This window comes from Prunus persica, chromosome G2, assembly GCF_000346465.2.
Source record: "Prunus persica cultivar Lovell chromosome G2, Prunus_persica_NCBIv2, whole genome shotgun sequence".
Lineage (NCBI taxonomy): Eukaryota > Viridiplantae > Streptophyta > Magnoliopsida > Rosales > Rosaceae > Prunus > Prunus persica.
In genome coordinates, this window is record NC_034010.1 from 24,982,199 (window position 1) to 25,006,154 (window position 23,956).

The window sequence follows — 23,956 nt, forward strand, 5'->3', positions numbered from 1 at the left end:
AAGATAATATTTCGAGCAAAATTTATACTAAAGTGATGTCATTTTGTTTTGTATTAATCGTTTAAATTTTGTGAGCATAATTGATAGTTTTCTCCTTGAAATAAGATGAATGATAATGTTGCAGGAGGACAAATATCATTGTAGTTTTAAACTTTTTCAAATAGTCACACAGCAGGCAAAAGTTGGCAACTCTTGTCCCTCAAGATTGTCTGTATAAATATATATTGCATGGTGATACCAAACACTATTATTGTATTGAATGTTAAGGCCTTTTTTTAGAGTGTGGAAGTAATATATTGGGTTCTTTCAAGATTGTTTTTTTTTTTTTTCCATGAATTGAATGTACAACTTCAAACTCAAGCCATTCTTAGACTAAAGTGGAAACCCAAATCAAAGCCTGCCATTAACGAAATTTTCTCTTTTTAAAAAAAGAAAAAAGAAAAAAAGAAAAGAAAAGAAAGATAAAGTAAAAAAGGCCGTAGGAACTCAATACATAAAACTGAGATTCAAAGATTATCCATCCGAAAGCTCATCAGCGTGTACCTTCCTTTATTATGGGTCATGATGCACATCATTATAGGTCATTTTAGCTTTTTCAAATTAGAACATGTTTTTCTAATGATCGTTAACTAGGTGTATGCATTGCACATATAGATAGAGAGTGAAATGTTGTAAAACGAGCTTGTTGTCGTTTAAGTGGTGAAAAACATTTACTCATAGACTTGATGTTTATGCGAATAGTTATATGCATAGACACATTTTTATATTTTTTCGTATTAACTTTGATATAAACACTATTATGATGACCTTTGGGGGATATGGATAACCTTCATCTTTGGGTTTTGCTTTTTGGGCCAGGCGTATCCTTGCTTAATTGGGCCTATATTAATGAAGTATTTCCTCGTGAAAAAAGAAAAGAAGTTGAGACCGTTATATAAAAGCCCACGAAATCGCAACGCGGTCGTTTTATGTCTCCCACTTCTAGTTTCACTGCAATCAACATTCTGTTCTCTTCCCCCATCTGCCTTTGTCCGCACTCTTTCCTCTCTCTGTAATTTCTCCACTCTCACACTCAAATCTCCAATCAATCCTTCTATCTCTTCTGCTTCTTCTACTTTCTCGATGGAGATGGATTCGCTTCCCAACGGCTCCGCCACGTCACCGGGCCCAAGCCCAGGCCCGACCGCCGCGGCCGCTCCGTCATCGAAGCTGAGCCACCTGTCGGAGTCCCTGAAGCTCGAGCACCAGTTCCTCAGAGTCCCCTTCGAGCACTACAAGAAGACGATCCGAGCCAACCACCGCGTTGTCGAGAGGGAGATGTCCTCCGTTATTAACGGCGTCTCCGAAGCCGCCGACAGCGACGACATGTCTTCTGACGACGCCGTTAATCATCTTAGTTCTCTTGTCTCCAGGTTGCAAGGGCTCAAACGAAAGGTATTGCATTTCTAAACCCTAGCTTAGCTTTTCTTTTTTCGCTGGTTGGTTGGCGAGGGAGTAGGAGGGTGGAAACAATTGGAATTCGATGAATTCGAGAATTTAGAATCCAGTTTTCTGTTGCTATCCTCAGGTTTTTCTCGGAAACCAAACAGAGGGTAATTTGAAATATGCTAACTTGCTTAGCTTGGCAATGAGTGAGCTTGAGTATTGAACCATTGAAATTCCTCGATCTGAATCGACATTTAGCTTATCCAGATTGGATATTTGTGTTTGTTCATTAATTGATATTTAAAATTGAGTAATTGAATTTGGCAACTGATTGATATGTCTTCTTGTGGTTTAGTTGGAGGAAGGGAGTAGGACAGAGCACTTGCAGGCGCAAAGGTGCCGGGCTCGGCTTGACCATTTAGAATCGGCAGATGTGGAGAGTTTGTCTGATTGGAATAACACACGCTTGAATCGGATCCTAGTGGACTACATGTTGCGGATGTCTTATTATGACACTGCAGCAAAACTGGCGGAAAGCAGAAATATTCAGGTAGTTTTAATTTTCTGTCCCAGATTAGGTGAAATTACATATTGCTCTGTCAATATTAATTATGAATTCATTGAAGGTTTGAATATCATGAATTATTGTAGTTGAAATGTATTGGGATCAAAGAACTTGGAAAGAGTGACCATGTTATCATATTTGTGGGAGTCAAATGGTTCTGTTATCATCATGTTTATCATCCAGTTATGTGCACAACTTTAGAATTTGAAGAGGGCGGTTCATCTTCACTTTTTCTAACCATGGACATAAATTATTTTATTGAATTCAGTGAAGGAAGTATTCAGCTAAATTATAGCTTGGCCAAGAATGTTTTATGAAATTATAGGTTGGCCCAATGGTTTTATAGTTCACAAAGTTTATTCAAGGGAAGAAAAGCAGCTTATTGATTTGATAATGGCTTCCTCTCCTTAGAAGATCTGCCAAGGTTCACTGGCATGTTAGAATGCCTTCTCTCTTATTGCTTGTGCAGATTGCAGAATTTTCCCATATTTTCAGATTATAAATGTTGGGAACTTGATTAGTTTCTTATGTGTTAGGATCTTGTTGATATTGATGTATTCCAAGAAGCAAAAAAGGTTATAGAAGCTCTTCAGAATAAGGAGGTAGGTCCTGCCCTAGCCTGGTGTGCCGAGAACAAGTCAAGGTTGAAGAAATCCAAGGTATGTACTTGCAGGAATGGGAGGGGACGGAAGCTTGCTATTAATTGGTGGGTTAGATGAGTTTGCTAATATCTGTAAAAGTATCTGTTAAGTTGCTTGTTTTTGAAAGAAAGTAGCATAGGAATATTCTCCACATAAGCTTAAGATGGTGATCGTTTCTTCTTTGTCCTGGCTCTTGGACTGCATACTAGGAGATGAAAGTAATAGGAAAATGACTTTCTTTCATAGATTCTTAGTCATTTTGCTGCTATATGGATGTGAAAGATCCCCCATAGTGGTAACTGCATTGCTTCCAATTTCCAAATTTATGTTGATTCTGCTAAATTTCTGATAACTGCTTGTGAAGTTAAATGTGGAACGATTGGATAGTTAATTGTAATATTGGGTTTCTGGTGCAAGCAAACTAAGAGTCTCCCCATTCTGAATGATGAATGCTGTGTATTTAAGCCAGATGCAATGGCATACCTAATCTCGTAATGTCAATTTCTGATACAATGTTCTTGAAATTCATTTATTTGAGTTGGTACCTTGAAATGCTTCTTACCTCAAATTAGATAGCTAGGAAAATGTTCCTGTTGACTGTTATACCAATTGAATTGCAGTTACCACTGCACTGCATAAAAAAACTGGTATTAGCATGTCTAATGCTGAATGCTTTATTGATGGCAGAGCAAATTCGAGTTTCAGCTGCGACTTCAAGAGTTTATAGAGTTGGTTCGAGCTGAAAATAACTTGCGAGCTATCACATATGCTCAGAAATACCTTGCACCATGGGGAACTACTCACATGAAAGAATTGCAGCGGGTCTTTGTAACAGTAGCTTATAAGAGTACTACTGAATGTGCTACATACAAGGTGACTACTTTAATGCGTTGCCAGCATTGTCAGTTTCTACTTATCTGAACTGAAGTTAACTGTGCTGCAATTTTGTTGGACTAGGCAAACAGACATTTAAGGGAAATAAAGTAAACAATAAACCAAAAAAAAAAAAAAAAAAAGGCGCTTTTGAGACCATGGTCTCTCTGTTTTCCCCCATTCTTTTGTGGGAATCAACTGGACTAAATTGTTCACTAGAATAGAAATGTGCTATACGGTACCTATGTTTAGTTGAACTTACCATGTAGGAGAGATGTTTTGTTGACCACAAGCCACAAGCTAGCACATGTCTGTCTGCATCATCTCTTATGTGTTGGTAGTAAGTACCTTTTGGGATACATTTCTCACACATTAATTTTCATGTCTCTGTTGGTTATCCAGCCTTCAGCATACCTATAAGGAATCCTAAGATGTCACTTGAGTTCTTGTGTAACAATTGATATACAGGCCTAGGTTTTCAAGAATAATTGACTCAATATATCTGCCATCTCCTTAGGAGATATATATTTTGAACTATACATTTTAGTGAGATTTTTTGGTTTAGTGGTTTGATTTCATCTTTGGAACTGTATTTTACAGGTTAATCTCTGGTATGTCATTTCAATTTTGCTTTGGTTCCTTATGCTTTCCAGGTGTTATTTGAGCCGAAGCAATGGGACTACCTGGTTGACCAATTCAAACAGGAATTTTGCAAGTTATATGGCATGACTCTTGAGCCTTTGCTGAATATTTATCTGCAAGCAGGCCTGTCTGCTCTGAAAACCCCGTATCCATTAACAGTAGTTATTTATCCGCTACGTTATGAAAATTTAGTATTATCTCCCTTTTTTTTTGCTAACTTAGGGGTTGTAAGTTATAATTTCCAGTCATCAGGTGGTCATAACGGTGGTTGACAAACCTACACTGTATCTCCCTTGATTGGTGTTTGGGCACTTCTCATTCACCTTTAGCACGCGAGTGCATGCATTATAGCTGCTAATTGTATCCCGATATGTTGTTTAGCCTTGACCTGAATCAGATACTGTTACGACGATGATTGCACCAAGGAGGATCCACTATCACAGGAGGGTTTCCGGAAACTAGCCCAGCCATTACCGTATTCTAAGCAGCATCACTCGAAGCTTGTTTGCTACATAACTAAGGAACTAATGGACACAGAGAACCCGCCACAAGTCTTGCCCAATGGCTATGTCTACAGCTCTAAGGTTCGCATGCATTTTACTAGTATTGTACGATCTTGGCTACTTAGTCTGGAAATATTCTTTACTTATTTTACGTTTTGGCAGGCTCTTGAAGAAATGGCCAGGAAAAATGACGGTAAGATTACTTGTCCAAGGACAGGTTTGGTCTGCAATTATACAGATCTGGTGAAGGCATATATATCATAAATTAAATCCGCATATTGTGGCCTGTTCAATTATTCAAGTTTATTATCCATTCGTACCGGGCTTTGTAACATTTAGAATGTCCTGTGCTTACTGTACATAAATCTCTTACTGCTGGATTTGGCACAAATTCCGGTGTAAGAACTTGCCCTGGGAAAATTATGGTCATTGCTCAACCTGGCATTACCATTGGGAACTTGAACATGTATATATGCAAAATTACATTTTACACTTTATTATCAAGTTCCTGACCAAAAGCTATTCTACATTGCTTTTATTGGATTTATTAGCATTCTTCGACGTGTACAATATGGGACTGTGGAGGAGTGGGGGCTTAGGGTTCAGTTTCAAGTTTCAATGAAAGTAAGAATGATGCATTTACTAATTTGATATAGCAGGGTAGAAGAAAATAAGCCAAGTTGCTGTATATTTTGTTTGTATTTTGTAAGTTTGGGGGGTACTCGCTGACCTATAAAATGCAAGTCATTTCAAGGTCGTGCAATCATGTTGAGATATTCAAACCGCGATTAGCGAGGGATTTTCCCCTAATCACACAACAAAATAATGCTCCATAAACCAAATCCGTATGTATTAATTGGCATGTGTGAATGGACCTAAAACCAATCTCCCAGAATGTAGTAAAATTGTTTTTAAAATGAGAGTCTAGAAGTTTGTTTGGATTGTCTGGAATCTGGATCGTCATAACGCTATTAACAACTATGAAGTTTTAATTAAATAACAATTTGCATGTTACACCTGAGGTTTAGTATTATTATTTAGATTAATTTGGGTCATCAACCAGAAAATTAATCTTTGATTTCTTGGTCACTTAGCCACAATTATTGTTTACAATGAAGTTGCCTCTCATTGGCCACACTAGTGGGAAGAGTTTGCTCATGAATTAACTACGTTATGAACAAAATTTGCTTTTAGTTGGTGAGAAAGAAGTAAACTATTAAGAAAAAAATACTTGGCATTGGCACCTTAACTTGTGAGAATGTGAAAGTAAAAAGTCCCATATTGAAAAGTTGAGAAACTTAGTAAGGGCTTATAAAGAGTTGGGCTATTTCCCCCATTGCCAATTAGTCGTGGAACTTTTTATTTCACATTCTCATAACCAAAAAAAGGATATGGAGACTTAAATTATTTTTTTTCTTGCCAAGCGCAGTATGGAAAATGTTTGTTATTTTTAATTTACGACAACTAATACCATTGTTATGAATTCAAACAAGTTAGCAGAATGAAATATTATTTTATTGTAACTTGATAAATGTGAACTAGTGCATGATTATAAGTATTTATTTGAAGTCAATTCTATTAATTGTGGATTAATGGGCATCTACCTATATCTACCATTGTTATTATAACTTGACTTCAGTTGCAGAAAATTTGAGATCTCAAATTTGGTTTCGAAAGGGATTTGCTCCGTCATTTGCAAACTCCAGACTTCTAGCTAGCAAGATTCAGCTTCTGCAAAACAAACACAAAAAAAAGAAGAAAAAAGGAGTTTGAGTTCTGCATGGCGCCTACCGGTGAAGAGAACGTTGCAAGGTTTAGTTTCCACAACTTTAAGTACGTGCACCATTTTCATTTTTCCTTTCTTAAAAAAATGTTCTATCAAACAATAGGACCTGCATAACTGCATATACGGCTGTGTTGCAATTTAACGACAGCCAAATATTTAATCATTTTAAAGTTATTCTCTTATCTGGACGTGCAAAATATTTCACACGCTTATAAAGAAAGTTCTTACATTATCAAACTTTCTCCCTCTTAATAGGATTTTGTTATTTTGGTTCCTTTTTTTTGTTGAGAGAGTTACTTGGGTTCCTTAAAATGCTTTCTTCTATCTGATAGCCGTAATTTTATATGTTCTTTGTGTCTCTTACCCAGCAGTTTAGCGGATGATCCGAATTCAAACACGGTAACGGAAAATCCTGCCCCGCCCGAAGATTTACAAAAATCATGTCTAAAGTGGAATTTCATATTTATAACATCATGTGTGTTTGCCGTTTTACTGGATCCTTTGTTCCTCTACATTCCTATCCTCAACGACGACATCAAGTGTCTGAAGTTGGACAACAACTTAAAGATTACAGCTCTCATCTTACGATCGGTCACAGATCTATTTTATATAGCCAATATTATTTTTCAAGTTTGTAGATTTGAAAATTGTTCACCTTCGATCAAGCGATTTCTTCCCGAAAGTTGCTCCTCCAACTTAATAACATCACTCATCAAAAGCTTTCGTGAGTTATTACCTGAAGTAAGCAACGAAGTTCCAAAACCAAGTATAACTAAAGAGATACGGGAGTCGTCCATCATAGTTGACATTTTAGCTATTCTTCCTCTTCCACAGGTACGAACAAAAGCCTTCGCTTTGATCTAGACTCTAGATCGAGTAGTTAATTGCTTTTCCAATCTCACTGTTTTTGTCTGCATGCAATGGTGGTGTGCTAGTATATATTTCACTATGAATAATTGAAATGTGATATATTATATTGCACCCCAATACATGAAATGTGATACAGGACAGGCAAATATCTAAATTAATTCAATATTTTGTCTCACGATATGTTAACAGTTGATATTAACATTGCAATGTGTCCTGGCCAGGTAGTAATTCTCATTTTCTTTTCAAAAATGAGGGCCTCAAGATCTTTCAGGAAGCTCATGAACTTTCTTGTTATGGTGCAATATGTACCACCACTACAAGAAAAAAGTCATTCAACAACACACATTGTGCATTGTTGAAGGGTATTAACAACATGCGGTGCACGTTGTTGAAGCCGATGTCGTTAAAAAGTTCACAGCTTTCAACAACACGCTTCGCATGTTGTTGTTGATATTAGTGCTCGTTGTCAACACCAGTAAATGCAACGCACGCATGTTGTGGAAGAGGCTGACAACAACTTGTTCAGCGTGTTGTTGAATACCTAATTGACAACGTTCATATGCACGTTGTTGTTAACTTTTTAACAACAGCCTTTGCACGTTGTGATATTAAATATTATTATGTTATAATTATTTCCAATCGCTATAATCACCTTATTGCATGAAAAATACATAATCCGTTTCATTTTTTGTTGCCTTTCCATCAACAAAAAACCGTATCAATTACTTATTAATATTCAAAAGCATACAATATCAAAAGTACAATAAAATAAAATAAAATCTAGAAGATTGAAGTATTCTAGGACTTCTAACTACATGCCTAATTACAAGAATAAACCTAAACCAAATTGATATACATGATTATCCTACAAGTCAAGTTCTACATATATAAATGTATACCTTCATAATCACTAAATAAGGTACACTTAAGCTTCTCCTTTATAGTTCTTTCACTTGTACCAATATCAACAAACTCTTCATCACATAATCTACCAAGCTGATCCTTACCATGCTTCCAAGCTTTTTTCACCCTCTTAAATATCTTCTGAAAAGGTTTGGACAATAAAAAACAGAGATAATGATTTTCTAAACATAAACTATGTGCATTGAGAAAGAAAAAAAAATGCACACGTAAGTTTCAATAAATAGTATAAGAAAATATGAATAATACTTACAATTCGGGATGAAGCTGCTAATGGAACCCATCTATCCAACCCACATTGAGAACATATATATATAATTGCTAGTAGTTAGTTTGTTAGGATTTGATCCAATAGTTGTGGATGATAAACATTCACATTGAGCTCTTCAATTATCTCGTGTTTTGTAATTCACACTATCTTCATTACAAACTTGATTTCGCATCGTTAAAGTAATCTTTTATGTCTGTTAAATCATGCACTTTTTCTAATATCACATAGAACCAAACACAAAATGCCAGAAAATCCACCAAAAAGAGAAAGAAAAAAACATGTAAAAGTTTAAAATATGATAAATAAGAACGATGACACTTAAATGAATGTGCGAACGAAGGACTTGCTTTTCCCTTCACTAGAAGCAACGATCCTCATTCTGGTCTCCACCTTCTAGATTCAATTTTACAAGTGTTAAAAGACAAGAATGCAAGGCTTTGAACAGAGAAGCATTTACTAATATATAACTGACTTCCCAAAATATGAGGATATACCATTACCCCAATCAGTAGTACTTATAAAATTAGGATAAAAAGAAAACGATACAAGCACATGCACCACTATTGTAACCTCAGAAAAAATGTTAGAGCATAGTTTATATGAGATTACAGATTCTATGCAAATTTTGGGATCTAAGAAGGTTGTTCTAGCTTTATAAAACATACATAGAACAAGCAATCCATACATACCTCAAGATCAATAGCAAGCAGGGCAGCCATCTGTGTGTGAATTAGTTGACAATTGAGACAAACAAATTCTTACATGAATCAGTATATCCAGCAAAATGATTCTTTTTCTCTTATGAATTTCCTCTCTTGAATTTCCTGCAAATTGAATTGAGGTTCAGATAAAAAACACATATAAAGGAATGAATTTTAAAAAAAGAAATAAGAAAAAAAGAAGACATGTAAGAACTGAAAGACCAAGTCGAGATGGTTAAAGACTTGACTCTGCTCCAAGCCATACTCAACAAAACTACTATCTCAAAATTGCCACCTTTCTTCCTTTTCCTTTCTTAGCCAAAAAATTTAGGTTTTTCTCAGTAGCCTCATACTCCTAAATGATTTAGATTTGGGTAAACTATAAACGTACTCCACAAATAAAATCAATCTATGTTTCCATCAATTGTTGGTAAAAATTCAATCACCAATAAAAGCATAAACCATGAGGAGCAAAGACACAGAGAGAGAGAGAGAGAGAGAGAGAGAGAGAGAGAGAGAGAGATACATACATAGGTGTTCAATTGCCTAACAAAGCTGGAGAGGGTATTGTGCTTCAAAAACTTGGGCAGGAGGTCCCTAGCGGACTCTGGTAGGTTCTAAACAAACCAAACACAAGCCTACATAGGCCAACTATCAATAGATGCCAAATCACCAAATTCTGCATTCAAGAAACCGATACAGTATATGGAAATGAAAAGCAAATTCGAAATAATTAAAAAGAATTAAGAGAAAATGAAGGGAAAACAACAAATATTGCAAATTAAAAGAATAAGAAGAAAAAGAAGTACTCTGTAGAGGAGAGTATCGAAGGAGTACTTGGAGATTTGTTCCTAGAGACGGTTCCATAGAGATGACGAGTTTTGAAATCGATTTGTTCTGACTTACAATTCACTACCCAAATAGTTTAACCCTAAAGCATATTAGGAACATTGAAATCGATTTGTCAAAACCCCTAGACCATAATCCTAGATTGAAATACCATTAAGCTTGATTTGAATAATCTAAATCATACATAGTTAAAAAGAGAGAGGAAGAGAAGCAAAGCTTTTACCTGTCATAAAGAGGCTGAGAGTGTTGGATAATCTACTCGGGAATGGAGGAAGAGGCTGGGAGAGAGAGAGAGCCAACGACAAACAAAAAACCAGATTGTGAGAGAGGAGCGACATAGAAGGCCAGCGCAAGAGATGGAGAGAGAAGAAATGAGAGTTTAGAAGATAAAGAGAAAGACCAAAGAAAGAGAGGAGACGATAAAACATTTGAGAGGGAGACTGAAATATTTAGTGGAACAGTGCGGGAGTTTTTCCCACAAAAAAATTCGGCTAGTTTTTTCAGGAATTTTTTTACTGTAGTAAACTGATATAGTTTTGACAATATGCGTTGCATGTTGTTGAACTCCATATACAACAACACGCACAGGTGCGTTGTTAGAACTTCCCCAAAATTCCATTTCCACAACGAGCACTAAATGCACGTTGTTGAAAGTTGTATAACACAACATGCACCTTCTGCACGTTGTGGAAAGTCTAATTCCACAACGCTAACTTACGCACGTTGTTAATAACGTGTTGTCATAGTATATTTTTCTTGTAGTGCACGAGTTCTTCGCATCTACCTATCATGCAAGAAATCTAAAAAACCTTTCAAAGGACAGATTGCATTGTGGGTTAAAGGTGTACTCAATTTTTTTTTGTACATCCTTGCTAGTCATGTAAGTTTCAATTTCATCATAATTTTAATTTTGAAAAGTTAATCTACTTTAAATTAATGTCGAACAAACATTGTTTTTTTATTTGATATAAGCTATAGTCTAATTATTCTAAATTAATCTAATTTACGAGGATGAAGATTCGAACTTGAAGAGGGTGGACTCAATGTCTTGGTCAACTGGCCTAACCCACATATACTGGACTAGCATTATTTGATATCTTATTTCTTGATAAAAGTTTAGGTTCATAATACTCAACCTCATGTGAATAAAAAAACATGTATGTAAACACAAACATGGTGCAACCATGCAATATGACCATCATGACAACAACAACAATAGGAGGTGCATATTCATATTGAATTATACTCGCAAATACAATGACGTTCCTTATAATTTAACTTCTGTGAGAACTAATCTTGGGAGGCAAATCCTTCCGTGAGAACTAATATCGGGAGGCAAATCCTCCCAAAATTTGACAACATTAATCATTTAATAACACATGAAATTTTCTTTTTATGAGAACTTATTAGTGTTGTTTAAAATTTTCTTAAAAGTTCAATCTAACTAGCTTGTTGGTTTCTTTAGGTACTTGGGGCTTTTTGGTACTTTTTTGCTATTCAACGAATAACAAGTTGCTGGCAACATGCATGTCGATATGAAAATGGATGCGACCCTACTTCTTTTGACTGTAATGATCATCATACGTTGAGAAATATTACGGTTCTAAATGATTTATGCTCTATTAATCCATCAAATACAGCTCTATTTGATTTTGGTATATATCTAAATGTCCTTCAGTCGGGTATATTGTGGTCAACAAACTATCCCCTGAAGTTTTTAAATAGTTTTAGTTGGGGCCTGCGGAATTTGAGGTTTGTACATATGACACCCTTTGATCTTGCAGGATGAGTTATAATTACAAATGTAACTAAAAATACTTTTTTTTAAAAATGTGTTGTGATCTATTTCATTTTTGCAGTTCTCTTGCTTCAAATCTCCAGCCAAGTACCAATACATGGGAAATCCTGTTTGTGACTTTTATATCTGTAATCGGCTTGCTACTATTCGTATATCTCATTGGGAATTTGCAGGTTGGTGTCGTGAATCTTTATATAAAATTGCTTTCTTTAAGCTTATTAAATCTCCTGATGCTTCTTTTTTACGCATCTTTGTATATATTTTGGTCCGCTTTTTATATCCCTGTATCTCTGGATATATATATATATATATATATATAATAAATTAGAATTAATGAACTGAACCTTGTTGTTGTGAAATAGACCTATGTGCTGTTAGATACAGAAAGATTAGAGTCGCACAGACGCAAGATGAAAATTGAACAGAAGTTGACAGAAAAAGTAGGCCCAGATGTAGAAAAATGGTTATTTGAAAATGGCGTCCCCATGAGTACAAAGTCGGAGGTCATGTCAAAGGTACGACAAGAACTTGAAGAAAACTCCGATATTGATGTAAAAAAGGAAATCCTCTCTATTCTTCCCCATGAACTTCTAAACTACATAGAAAGTTGCACGCCCTTGAGTAGGCTGAGGAAGGTACGTAGGCCTCATGCAAGTCTGGCCACGTCATCACTTAACGGATTCTCAAACAATAATTTTAATGGCAGAGTCACATTACAACAAAATGACAATTCTGAGGTACGTGATTGTTAAAATTGAAAGTGCAAGGATTAACATACCTTAAAGAGTACAACTACATAATTAACCATTCATTTTTTTACCACAAATATATGATTACTAGAAATGCTCTTTACATTGACGATTGGAGAAGCTCTCATATATGTAACACAAACCCTTCCACAATGATTGGTTATGAACTTACTAGATTTTCAATTGCTGGTTCCATTTCTTAAATATTGTATCTAAACGTAGGTACCACTACTTCGAAACATGGACGAACAAGTTTTGAGAGAAATCTCTAAGCATCTTAAGCCCAAGAGGTATAAAAATGACATCATTATTAGAGAGGGTGAACCACTTGAAATGATGCTTTTCATCGTGGACGGATGTGCAATCATTGAAAAGACAGATTGTACTCATAAGTTGAAGCTAAGCGAAGGAGATTTTTATGGAGAGAAACTTCTAGTTTGGCCATCATGGACGTCCTTCCATGAGGGGGCAAGACCCATAGCAACCGAGTCTGTTTCAGCTAGTTATACGGTTGAGGCCCTTGTTCTCTTGGCCAGCGACATGGCTAGTATAGGCACTAAATTCAGGTCACATTTCAACATGTTGGAAATGAGTCATCTAACGGATTCTGAGTGGGAGCTTTTGACTTGTGACAAGGTGGCTATGCTACAACAAGTAAGTTCCTCTCTCAGAAACACATATCTATACATTTTTTTTGTACAAGTGATATGTATAGAGGGAGGGGAAAATCCAACCTAGAACCTCGTGAGTATGTTAACCACTTGAGCAACAAGCTACTTGCGACATATCTATACAATAATATTAATATTACTTATTTGATTATATAATTTTCTCTTTAAGATTGTTAAATTAATGGATCTACCCTAGGTGCCAAAGCTTCGAGCTATGGATAAACAAGTATTGAAAGCAATGGCTGAGCATCTTCTACCGGTTTGCCATGGACGCAATTTCAATATCATTCAAGAGAACCGACCGCTTAGTATGATGTTCTTCGTCACGAGGGGAGAGGTGATGATAAAAAATAATGGGAAGGGTCGTGGACCTTTTTTTGGAGAAGAACTTGTTGAGTGGGTACTGGATAAGTCTTTTCCTGAGATGCTACCCTTGTCCACCTGTACAGCTACAGTAGTCTCAAACGATGCTGAAATCCTCTATCTAAAGGCAGAAGCCTTGAAGAATTTTGCCTCTAACTTTAAGTCGCATTTCAGCAAGATCGCCTCGCCCTCAGATCTTATTACTTTTGTTCGGTTGACTAGGTTAAAGAAAGTAAGTTGCTCCATCTCTATCATGAAATAACTATTTAAAACTTAATGTACAATATTTTTAGATTTGCTTTTTTTATATATTTGTCTGAATTAACAGTATCATATCTATCTAACTCTAGGTGAAAATATTTCAAGAAATGGACAAACAAGTGTTGGAAGCAATCTCCAAGCGTCTTAAGCCCAAGGCCTACTGTACTGCCAACGCCTATATTATTCGAGAGAACGAACCACTTGAAATGATGTTCTTCGTGGTGCAGGGAGTTGTATCCATCAAAAGCGATAGCACCATCGAAGGGTCAGAAACCCGTGAAATGGGAGGTTTCTATGGAGAAGAACTTGTACATTGGGTTACAACTTGGGCATCACATAGCTCCTTTCCTGCCAAACTACCTTTGGCAACTGGTTCTGCGCTACGCGGCCCCCGTCCTGTTAAAATCCTTGCTCTCACAGCCGACGACTTGAAGAGTGTAGTCTCTGATTTCAAGTCCACGTTGTTCACAAGGGAGACTCAGATCACCCTCCCTCCATACTTGCCGTCGGAGCCTTTGACTGGTGATCTGTTGACTATGCTAAAGAATGTAAGTTCCTTTATGTGTGTGTGTATATATATATTAATTAGTTAATGTTTATACTTAATTCTCTCTTCTTTTGTTTAAACAAATAATTTGGTATCTATTTAATCTAGGTGGAAAGGCTTAAGCATATGGATGAGCAAGTGCTGAAAGAAATAAGTGAGCATCTTAGGGTAGAAAAGTATCAAGATCAGTACATTATTAGATTGAACGAGTCAGTGGAAAAGATGTTCTTCATCGTGAGGGGAGTTGTGACGGTGACAAACGAGTACTGGACAGAACACCGCAATGAAGCAGAACGTTCAAGTCACGGTGGAGATGACCTTATAGATTATTGGGTGCGATCTAAAGATACTGCCTTTCCTAAGGAGTTGCCCATCTCTGCTTTAAGTTTTCGGGCCATCGGTGAAGTTAAAGTTCTGGTTCTTATGGCCAACGACTTGGCTAGGGTTCAGCCTTGTCGAATTCGTAGTAAAACTTTTCTTCTAAGAAACTGAAGTCTGCAAGTCTGATTGAATTAATTGCCAAATGCAATTGCAATAATGAACTCTTAATCAAATTTTATTAACTACTTTTTGTTGAATTCGGTGTCATTTTTAGTCAATTAATTAGCAAATTATGCTTGAAATCTTTTGTGCTTTTTGTGATTGTAGTATGCATCTGATCATCCACTTGTTTGGAAAAGTTGCTAAGTTGAGTATTGGTAATTAACTAAAACGTTGGTTTGAGAGGACGAATTTATTATAAAAAGACTCTAGGAAGTCCAGATCTACTGTTGGTGCTATAACTTAACATTTCTTTAAAAAAAAAAAAAAAAAATACTGCTGGGCTCCTGACAAATATATACATAACTATATGGGTGTTTACGCGTGATTTTATTATTTTTAAGGTGTTCGTCAATTATATTATATGATTTCTTGGTCTTTCATATGTGTTTATAAATTATAATTCATACGGGTTGCTGCGGGCACAAGTCTTGCTGCCAATTGCCTCTCATTGGGTAGCAGGATGAGTTTTTTTTTTTAATGCGGGGTAGCCGGATGAGTTGCTAAGTTGACTTGCTTTGCTTTGATTTATTTTTTTTTATCTTGAGGGGAAGTTTATTATAGATTATTGTTTTAATATGAAATTTATTATAAATTACTGTCATGTTTAAGGTCTTAGTCAATTAGCAACCTGCAAATTAACGTTTGAAATCTTAATTATTTGCCTTTTGTCTTCTTTGGTGTTCCTAGGATGCCTATCACTGTTTTCTTAGCCCCACATTAATTAATGGAAATATCAACATAGAAAAATCAAAATCTGGACTCATACTATCATCAAACATTCAAAACATTACAGCAGTGAGAGTAATTTAGCACACTTTTATTATCTCACAAGGCACCGACTTAAACTAACCAATTAAATATATATCATTCGAATAGTCTCATTCTCTTGACCGTTAATTTAGTCCAATTTGATCCAAACGGTTAATTTGGCACACTTGGGATGTCATTCGAATAGTCTCATTCTCATATATCAATTACCAAAGTTCTATACCAATAGCAACCTTTCCCCCCTCTGTTTTTTTTTTTCCCTCTGTTTGTCCTCTGTTTTTTTCCTCTGTCAAACCAAACAATGTTGCTCCCTTTATTGGCATTTAGACACTTCTCATTCACCTTTAGCACGTGAGTGTATGCATTGCAGCTGCTAATTGTTTTGCCTTATCTAAGACAAGTAGTCCGTCTCTTTATAAGCTCATGCTAAGTCTCTTAGTTTTTCAATATACTCCGAACACTGCCCAATGGCTATGTCTACAGCTCTAAGGTTCGCATGCATTTTACTAGTATTAGACAATCTTGGCTATGCCGTTTGGAAATATTCAGAACTTATTTTTTATTTGGCAGGCTCTCGAAGAAATGGCCAGGAAGAATGACGGTAAAATTACTTGTCCAAGTCCAAGGACAGGTTTGGTCTGCAATTACACAGATCTGGTGAAAGCATATATATCATAAATTAAATCTACATATTGTGGCCTGCTCAATTATTCAAGTTTATTATCAATTCGTACCGGGCTTTGTGACTGTTAGAATGTCCTGTGCCTACTGTACATAAATCTCTTACTGCTGGATTTGCCCTGGAAAAAGAGTGCTGCTATTTCCACCCACCTATCCTATTTTCCCACTCACCTTATCTTCCCATTCACCATGAAAATTTGAAAAATCACAATCCTATCTTTGCACCACCATTATTCCTAAAATACCCTTCCATTCACTTAACACTTTTAACCCTAACTTAACACTATTAATTGAGTCCGAAAAAATTTAAAAGAAAAAAAAAGGTTTTCAGCAACCACCCACCGCACACTCCATCAAACTTTAACAAGAACCACCCATACGTTCCACCTCGGGCCAAGCATCCCCTCCTCCGGCCTCCTCATGTCTCTTTCACCATTATTTCAGTTGTATTGACCAACACCTTCAAACCCCAATCTAACATTCTTCTCCTCTCTCCATTTCAATCAACCCATGAGAAATATTATATCAATTGGCCCAGATCTAAGACGACACTTTGACTGCATTGCCTGCCAAAGTCGCTCATCCTAGTCTTCATCAATATCAGCAACTTCATGGCCTTTATTCCTCCAAGTTTCCAATTTAACTATTTCTTAACATCAATCAATCTTGGTCGTCACGGGGTTGGGTGGGTAGTCTGAGGGTTGTTTGCTGGGCTCTTTTATTTATTTATTCTAATTTTCTGTTTTTATTTTTACTTATATTTTCTTGACTTAACAGTGTTAACTTAGAGTTAAGTCCTTAAAAGTCATTTTACAATAAGTTAAATTTGCTTTAAAAATTTTGAAGATAAGGTGGGTGGGAAAATAAGACAGGGTGGTAGGAATAGCAACACTTTGGAAAAATTATGGTCATTCCTCAACCTGGCATTACTATTGGGAAATTGAACACGTATATATGCAAAATTACGTTTTGCAGTTTATTATCAAGTTCTTGCCCAAAACCTATTCAACACTGCTTTTATTGAATTTATTAGCTTTTCTTCAACGTGCACGATAACGCGAGTGTGGAGAAGTAGGGGGCTTAGGGTTCAGTTTCAAGTTTCAATGAGAGCAAGAATGATACATTTGCTAGCTTGATAAGTTGAACCAAGTTGCTGTATTTTGTTTACCCGAAAAGGTATCCTTATAAGATGGCGGCGGTACTCGTTGACTCTATAAAATGCAAATCATTTCAAGGTCTATGCAATCATGTAGAGATCTTTAAACGGCAATTGTGTTTAGATCCCATTACTGAGAGGTTTTCCCCTAATCACAACATAATATTGATCCTTAAATCAAATAGTGATTCCTTTCTGTTTTTTATGTTGACTATATATATACATACATAGTAAATTGCATGTGTAAATGGAGCTACACTAATTTCTAAAATAATTTGTAAAATTGTTTTCAAGATGAAAGTCGTTTGAATTGTCAAATGCAATCGTCATCGCAGAATAGCAATTTGCATGCTACACATGAGGTGTTGAGTTATTCTAGCTAGTTTTTCTTTGAAAACCTTGTAATAAGTCATGTAATGTATATCCAAACTCATGGTTATTAGACTATTTAGTGTCTGTTTGACATTGTTTATTTGGGGTAATAAGTGATTTTTTTAAAATTTTAACAAGCCCAACCTGTTTGGTAAATTGTGATAAAAATCACTTATTATTAAAAATTGTTGTGAGAGAAAGCTATAAGGGAAAGCAGCTAATAATGTGCTTTCATTTTCTGATTATGCAAGAATCAGTTTCAAAGAGGCGATGGGTTTAATGAAATTTACAAACTTCCAAAAATACCCCAATCTTTTTCACGCAATCTCTTCTCTTCGTGCTTTTTCTCCTTCGCATCCCTTTGCTTCTTCATGCCATCTTTTTCATAGAGTTCTCCTTCTCTTGAATCTCTTCTATTCTTCCTATTATTTTTTCTTGTTCAATCAATTGAAGCATACTCCTGAAAAGCCACAGGACTCAGGTAAGAGGCATATTATGTTTATTTATTCTCAATTTCATTTTTTACAACACTTTCACAAAAAAATTTACCTAACACTTAGAAATTGATTATTGTACCAACAACACTTTTAACAAAAAGTTTAGCAAACGCCAAACTGCTTTATCTCACAGTTGATTTCTCTCACAGCAAATCTGACAACGATTATTTTCACAACACAACAATCCCAAACTGGCCCTAAATCTTTTATTTAATTAAAACGGGTTGGATCAGAATTGTTAATAACAACGAAAAAATGAATAAAACATTATATAAACTTTATTGATGAGAAACCAACCCCAGAGGTCAAGGAAGAGTACTAATAACCTTAGAAAGTTATTTTACAACCCATAAAGATTAAATACACACCAACCATCCAAAGTTTATATAGAGGAAGGAAATAAACAAGAAGTACTGACAGATTTAGGAACAACACTAGATGACGCTTGAGGATTATAATCTACATGAAAAAGCCGGTCTATGTAGCCCCTCCATAGGTTTAGGGAATCAAAACCTAGGGAAGTAACTATGCCCGCTTCACCCTTAGGTCGTTGAGGATAATGCCCGCATGCGTATACCCTCCAAAACTTTGGAAATCCAAAGTCAAGCATCCATAAAACCAAATAATATGGTATCCAAAAACAGTTCATCTTTCGCACACAACAATATTTTCTATGTCATGGAGACATCTACTATTTTTCAATGGCATTAAAAATACCAAAATTCCAACGTTAAATTTCCAGGAATTAAATTCTTCCATGAATATACCAATATTTAATTCATGAAAATCCAAATGACCACAAATTGGACGTGCAATTTTTGTAGTAAGCTTAACAATTATTTTCAAAATTTTCTGGGGTCTCACATTAATTGTCATTTCCAATCTCATTGTTTTGCGTAGTATAATATATAGAGAGTTTTAATTGATATTTTAAATACGTTTATTTGAGGGACACACTTGTAGGACTCATACACATTGTTTTTCAATGATCGAAACGTCTATTTTTTAGCTATTCCTTCAAACATTATCCTAACAAAAAATCACTTGAGTTAGGAATTATTGAATGCTGCAAGTGTTAATATTTACCACACACTACAGTCTACTTCGAAATGTGGGGCACAATAACAGTAAGAACAATGATGTTCACCAAACTCTGAGATAAATAATAGCCACTCAAAACAAAAAAAAACAAAAACAAAAACAAAAGTAACATGGACGAGAAGAGAAAATATTAACGAATATAAAGCATTTAATATGAAAATGAAAGCCGTCTATTCTGGTTACTTAAAACGAAGGATCACTCAAATTTTGTGTGTAATTACAAGCATATGCAGATTTATCCAAAAACAACTGCCAAAGCTATTCACAGTAATAAATGCAAAAACCAAAATACACCCTTTCTCCATAAGGCGTTTATCTTGCTTGCTGTGTTGTTTGCCGTAGATAGAAAGCAATATAAAAATTTCTCTATGTTTGATTATGGTTGAATATAGTGAGTAGAGTGTACTTATTAAAATTATATTTGTTTCACAATTCAATATCTCTTTTTTGATATTATATTAGGGTAAATTAGTAATTCAATAAATAGTTTGGTAGTAGAGTGTACTCAGTTAATTTTATGGTTCATTTAGCAACATTCAAATTATTTGACCACTTCATTATATGGTTATCATTTTAGTGTTGTTTTCTTAAAGTACAATATTCGTCTATTGTGTTGTTTACAACTAAATATCTTAATGATTTTTAATTTATCTATTTTTTTATAGAGATATTTAGTCGTATACCCATTCTTAGAATTAAAACTGTAAATAAACTATACACCATTTAATTTCTATAAACATACCCAAAAAAAAACCCAAAAAGAGATAGCTGGCCCTATTAAATTTAATTTTGATTATTAAATTACTTTAATGCCCTATTGAGTGTTTTGAGCATTTTTATGAGTTTTTTGGTTAGGTTTGTTTTAAGAAATTAATGGCAGTTTTGTAATTTAAAAGAAGTTAAGAGCATTTTTATTATGTTGTAAATGAGTTTTGAGTGTGTTTCTAAAGTCCATTTCATATAGGGTTTTTTTTAATAATTTGAGCTCCTATATTGGGTATAATAGTAAATCTCCCTTTTTATTTATTTATAAAAATGATATCTGATTAAAAGTTTGAATAATAAACAATTTGCAATCTACCCACAAGGTGTCATTATTAAGAAGGGCCAACCGTGAAGACTTTATCCATGGAAATTTATTTTCTCATTCATACCTGCATTAATTCCGCAACTAACCTTTTTAATCTCTAATTTACACACCTTGCACTAGATGTATTGAAAGGTTCAAAGGAGAGTTAGGGCCATTGGGGACCTCCTCTAGTGACGCAAAACCCATAATAAATGAGTCTGTTGAGGCCATTGATGACGTTCAAGCCCTTGTTCTCTATGCCACAGATATGGAGAGCATCAGCTCTAAATCCAAGTCGATTTATAAGAAGTTGTGCATGGTGACTATACTTAAGAAAGTAAGCTCCAAGTCGATTTACAAGAAGTTGTGCATGATATTACTTATTTGATTTATATAATGTTCTCTTTATGTTTGTCAAATTAATGCGTCAAAGTAAGCTCCACCTGCAGTACGTATGTATTCAAGCAAGTGTTTAGAACTTAATGAAGAAGACAAAACCAATTAAAATCATTATATATCATCCTAGCTAGCCAGTACTAACTTTTAGAAGATATGCTTTATATTTTTCTTAACTGACAATGTCACATCTATCTAATTTTAGGTGGAAAGCTTTCAACAAATGGACGAACAAGTGTTGAAAGCAATCTCCAAGCGTCTTAAGCCCATGAACTTCAATGCCAATCAGTGTATTCTTAAAGAGAAAAAACCACTTCATATGATGTTCTTCGTCGTGAGAGGAGTCGTAGAAATTAAAAGCGAAAGTGCTATGGACGTGAACGTGGAAAAAACCTGTGAATTGGGATGTTTCTATGGAGAAGAACTTGCACATTGGGTTATAACTTGGGTATCACACCAGACCTTTCCTACCAAACTACCTTTGTCACCTGATTCTGCGCTATGCCCCTACCATGGTGGTTCTGTGAAAATACTTGCTCTCAAAGCGACGACTTGAAGAGTGTACTCTCTGATTTCACCCTCCCTACAGATTCCGATCAGCCTCGGGACTGGTTGACCATCCTAAAGAATGTAAGTTCCTCTGGATGAAGAGAACCAGACCTTTCTCTCTCTCTCTCTCTCTCTCTATATATATATATATATTAATCATAATATTTCTAATTTGTAGGTGGAAAGGCTTGAGACTATGGATGAGGAAGTTTTGACAGAAATATGTGGGTATCTTGAGCTCAGAACTTATGAAGATGCGTACATTATTCAAAAGGATAAACTAATCGAAATGATGTTCTTCATCATGAGAGGAGTTGTGTCAGTGACAGACGGGAGCTCGAAACATTACCGCAATGAAGGAGGACGTCCAAATCACAGTGGAGATGACCTCATAGAACATTGGCTACAATCTAAATCTACCAGCGTTCCTGCCAAATTGCCCACCTCTCCTTTTAGTTTTTGGGCCATTGGTGAAGTTGAAGTTCTGGTTCTTAAGGCCGAGGACATGGCAAAGGTTCAGCCTGGTGATCATATTCGTTAGTATTATGTGCAAATAATGAATTGTCTTTATATTATATTCCTGCTTATGTACATACGTAGTTTCCTTGTCTGAAGCTTGTTTGTTTGTAAGTTGTTTGGATTTCCAGTTAATGAACGATTGATCAAATGATGCTAGATGCATATACGCACTGATCCGCTCCGCTTCTTGGGAAGAGTTGCTAAGTTTGCTCTGCTTTGAGAGAATAAATAATTGATACAACTATTTGGGTGCTTGTTTACACGTGATTTATATTTATTATTATTTTTTTAAGTGTTAGTCAATAAGCAACAAGAAAATTATGTATGTTGAGAGAATCTCTGTTTTCTTGGTCTTTCATTTGTGTTTATAGTATGACATGATGACGGTTGCTGTGGGCACAAGTCTTGCTGCTGCCAATTGCCTCTCATTGGGTTTGGGTAGGTATGTCGAGATGTTCAAGGGGCAATTAGTGAGGGATTTTCCTCTAATTACAACAAAATAATGGTCCATAAACCAAATCCATATGTAATATTTGCGCATGTGTGAAACCAATTTCCCAGATAATGTAAAATAAAAGAGTTTTTAAAATGAGATACTAGAAGTTTGTTTGGAACCAGATAATACGAGGTTTATTTACTTTGTTTTTTTTTTTTTTTTTGCACAATTAACAAAAAAACAAAAAAGTTCCTAACAAAAACAACAAAAACAGCAACAAAAAACAACAACAAAAGTTCCCAATTATATGCTCCGACCTTTGATTTGTTTGGTCACTGGCACAATTAACATGTTCGCAATGAGTTCCTATAAAAAACAACAACAAAAGTTCCCAATATGAAGTTGCTTCCTCATTCACACTAGTAGGAAGAGTTGCTCGGTTAACTATATATTAAGAAAAAGTCAACCAAAAAAAAAAAAAGAGTTGCTCGGTTATTACTCTTGGCAACCGAGTCCGCTGAGGCAACAGGTGATGTTGAAGCCCTTGCTCTCATGGTTAGCGACGTCGCGAGTGTGGTCTTTAAATTCGAAAGGCAATATATGTTTGAGGATAACCACTTGAAGAAAATTTTAGGTTATCTGCAATTAGGAGTTGTGGGAACAACCACATGTAGAACATTTAGTGCGAAAGAAGTTGAGGAGGCAACAAACAATTACCATGTAAGTAGGATCATTGGTAATTAACTAAAACTTTTGCTTTGGTTTGAAAGGACGAATTTATTATAAAAAGACTCGGAGAAGTTTATTATAGATTATTGTTTTAATATGAAATTTATTATAGATTACTGTTTTCCCTTCCAAGTTCCAACTGTCATGTTTAAGGTCTTAGTCAATTAGCAACCTGCAAACGTTTGAAATCTTAATTATTTGCCTTTTGTCTTCTTTGGTGTTCCTAGGATGCCTATCAATGTTTTCCTAGTCCCACATTAATTAATGGAACTCCATAAAATATGGTTTTTGACATAATTGCACAATATCAATATAGAAAAATCAAAATCCAGACTCATTGTGTCATCAAACATTCAAAACATTACAACAGTGAGAGTAATTTGGCACACTTTTTATGATCTCACGTGGTACCAACTCAGAATAACCAATTAGATATCATTCAAATAGCCTCATTCTCTTAATCATTAATTTAGTCAAATTTAATTCAATGGTTAATTTGGTTCAATTTAATCCAAACGGTTAATTTGGAACACTTGAGATATCATTCGAATATTCTCATTCTCATATATTAATTAACGAAGGTCTATACCTACCAATAGCAACCTTTTTTTTTTTTTTTGTTGGTGAACATACACCAACCTTTCCCTCCTCTGTTTGTCCTCTGTTTTTTTCCCCCCTCTGTTTGTCCTCTGTTTTTTTCTCTG

General features: G+C 35.4%; 2 protein-coding genes and 1 long non-coding RNA gene across 4 annotated transcripts; 2 read left to right on the forward strand and 1 right to left on the reverse strand.

The window, feature by feature from the left end:
• On the forward strand, nucleotides 982–5,187 carry LOC18786818 (macrophage erythroblast attacher). Its single transcript, XM_007218028.2, has 7 exons — nucleotides 982–1,434; nucleotides 1,781–1,975; nucleotides 2,527–2,649; nucleotides 3,319–3,504; nucleotides 4,158–4,291; nucleotides 4,544–4,730; nucleotides 4,812–5,187. The coding sequence occupies exons 1-7, from the start codon at nucleotides 1,123–1,125 to the stop codon at nucleotides 4,911–4,913; spliced, it is 1,239 nt and encodes a 412-aa protein (XP_007218090.2). The 5' UTR covers nucleotides 982–1,122; the 3' UTR covers nucleotides 4,914–5,187.
• On the reverse strand, nucleotides 7,632–10,742 carry LOC18786512. Of its 2 annotated transcripts, XR_002270533.1 has the most exons (5): nucleotides 10,271–10,742; nucleotides 10,008–10,129; nucleotides 9,729–9,877; nucleotides 9,187–9,321; nucleotides 7,632–8,349 (listed from the first exon to the last, which is right to left on the reverse strand). It is a non-coding gene; the product is annotated as an uncharacterized LOC18786512 (long non-coding RNA). The 2 variants fall into 2 exon arrangements; XR_002270532.1 differs by lacking the exon at nucleotides 10,008–10,129 and having other exon boundaries at nucleotides 10,271–10,731.
• Nucleotides 21,236–22,258, forward strand: LOC109947725. The gene is made up of 2 exons (XM_020558640.1): nucleotides 21,236–21,649; nucleotides 21,747–22,258. The coding sequence occupies exons 1-2, from the start codon at nucleotides 21,521–21,523 to the stop codon at nucleotides 22,107–22,109; spliced, it is 492 nt and encodes a 163-aa protein (XP_020414229.1). The 5' UTR covers nucleotides 21,236–21,520; the 3' UTR covers nucleotides 22,110–22,258.

What these genes read in the sequence shown, in the direction of transcription:
- LOC109947725 (XM_020558640.1), top strand. Translation starts at nt 21,521, where the DNA reads ATGCCCCTACCATGGTGGTTCTGTGAAAATACTTGCTCTCAAAGCGAC. An exon ending in GGTTGACCATCCTAAAGAAT is followed by an intron (nt 21,650 to 21,746) that starts GTAAGTTCCTCT and finishes TCTAATTTGTAG; the next exon opens with GTGGAAAGGCTTGAGACTAT.
- LOC18786818 (XM_007218028.2), top strand. Translation starts at nt 1,123, where the DNA reads ATGGAGATGGATTCGCTTCCCAACGGCTCCGCCACGTCACCGGGCCCA. An exon ending in CTGAATGTGCTACATACAAG is followed by an intron (nt 3,505 to 4,157) that starts GTGACTACTTTA and finishes TATGCTTTCCAG; the next exon opens with GTGTTATTTGAGCCGAAGCA. An exon ending in CTGTCTGCTCTGAAAACCCC is followed by an intron (nt 4,292 to 4,543) that starts GTATCCATTAAC and finishes GACCTGAATCAG; the next exon opens with ATACTGTTACGACGATGATT.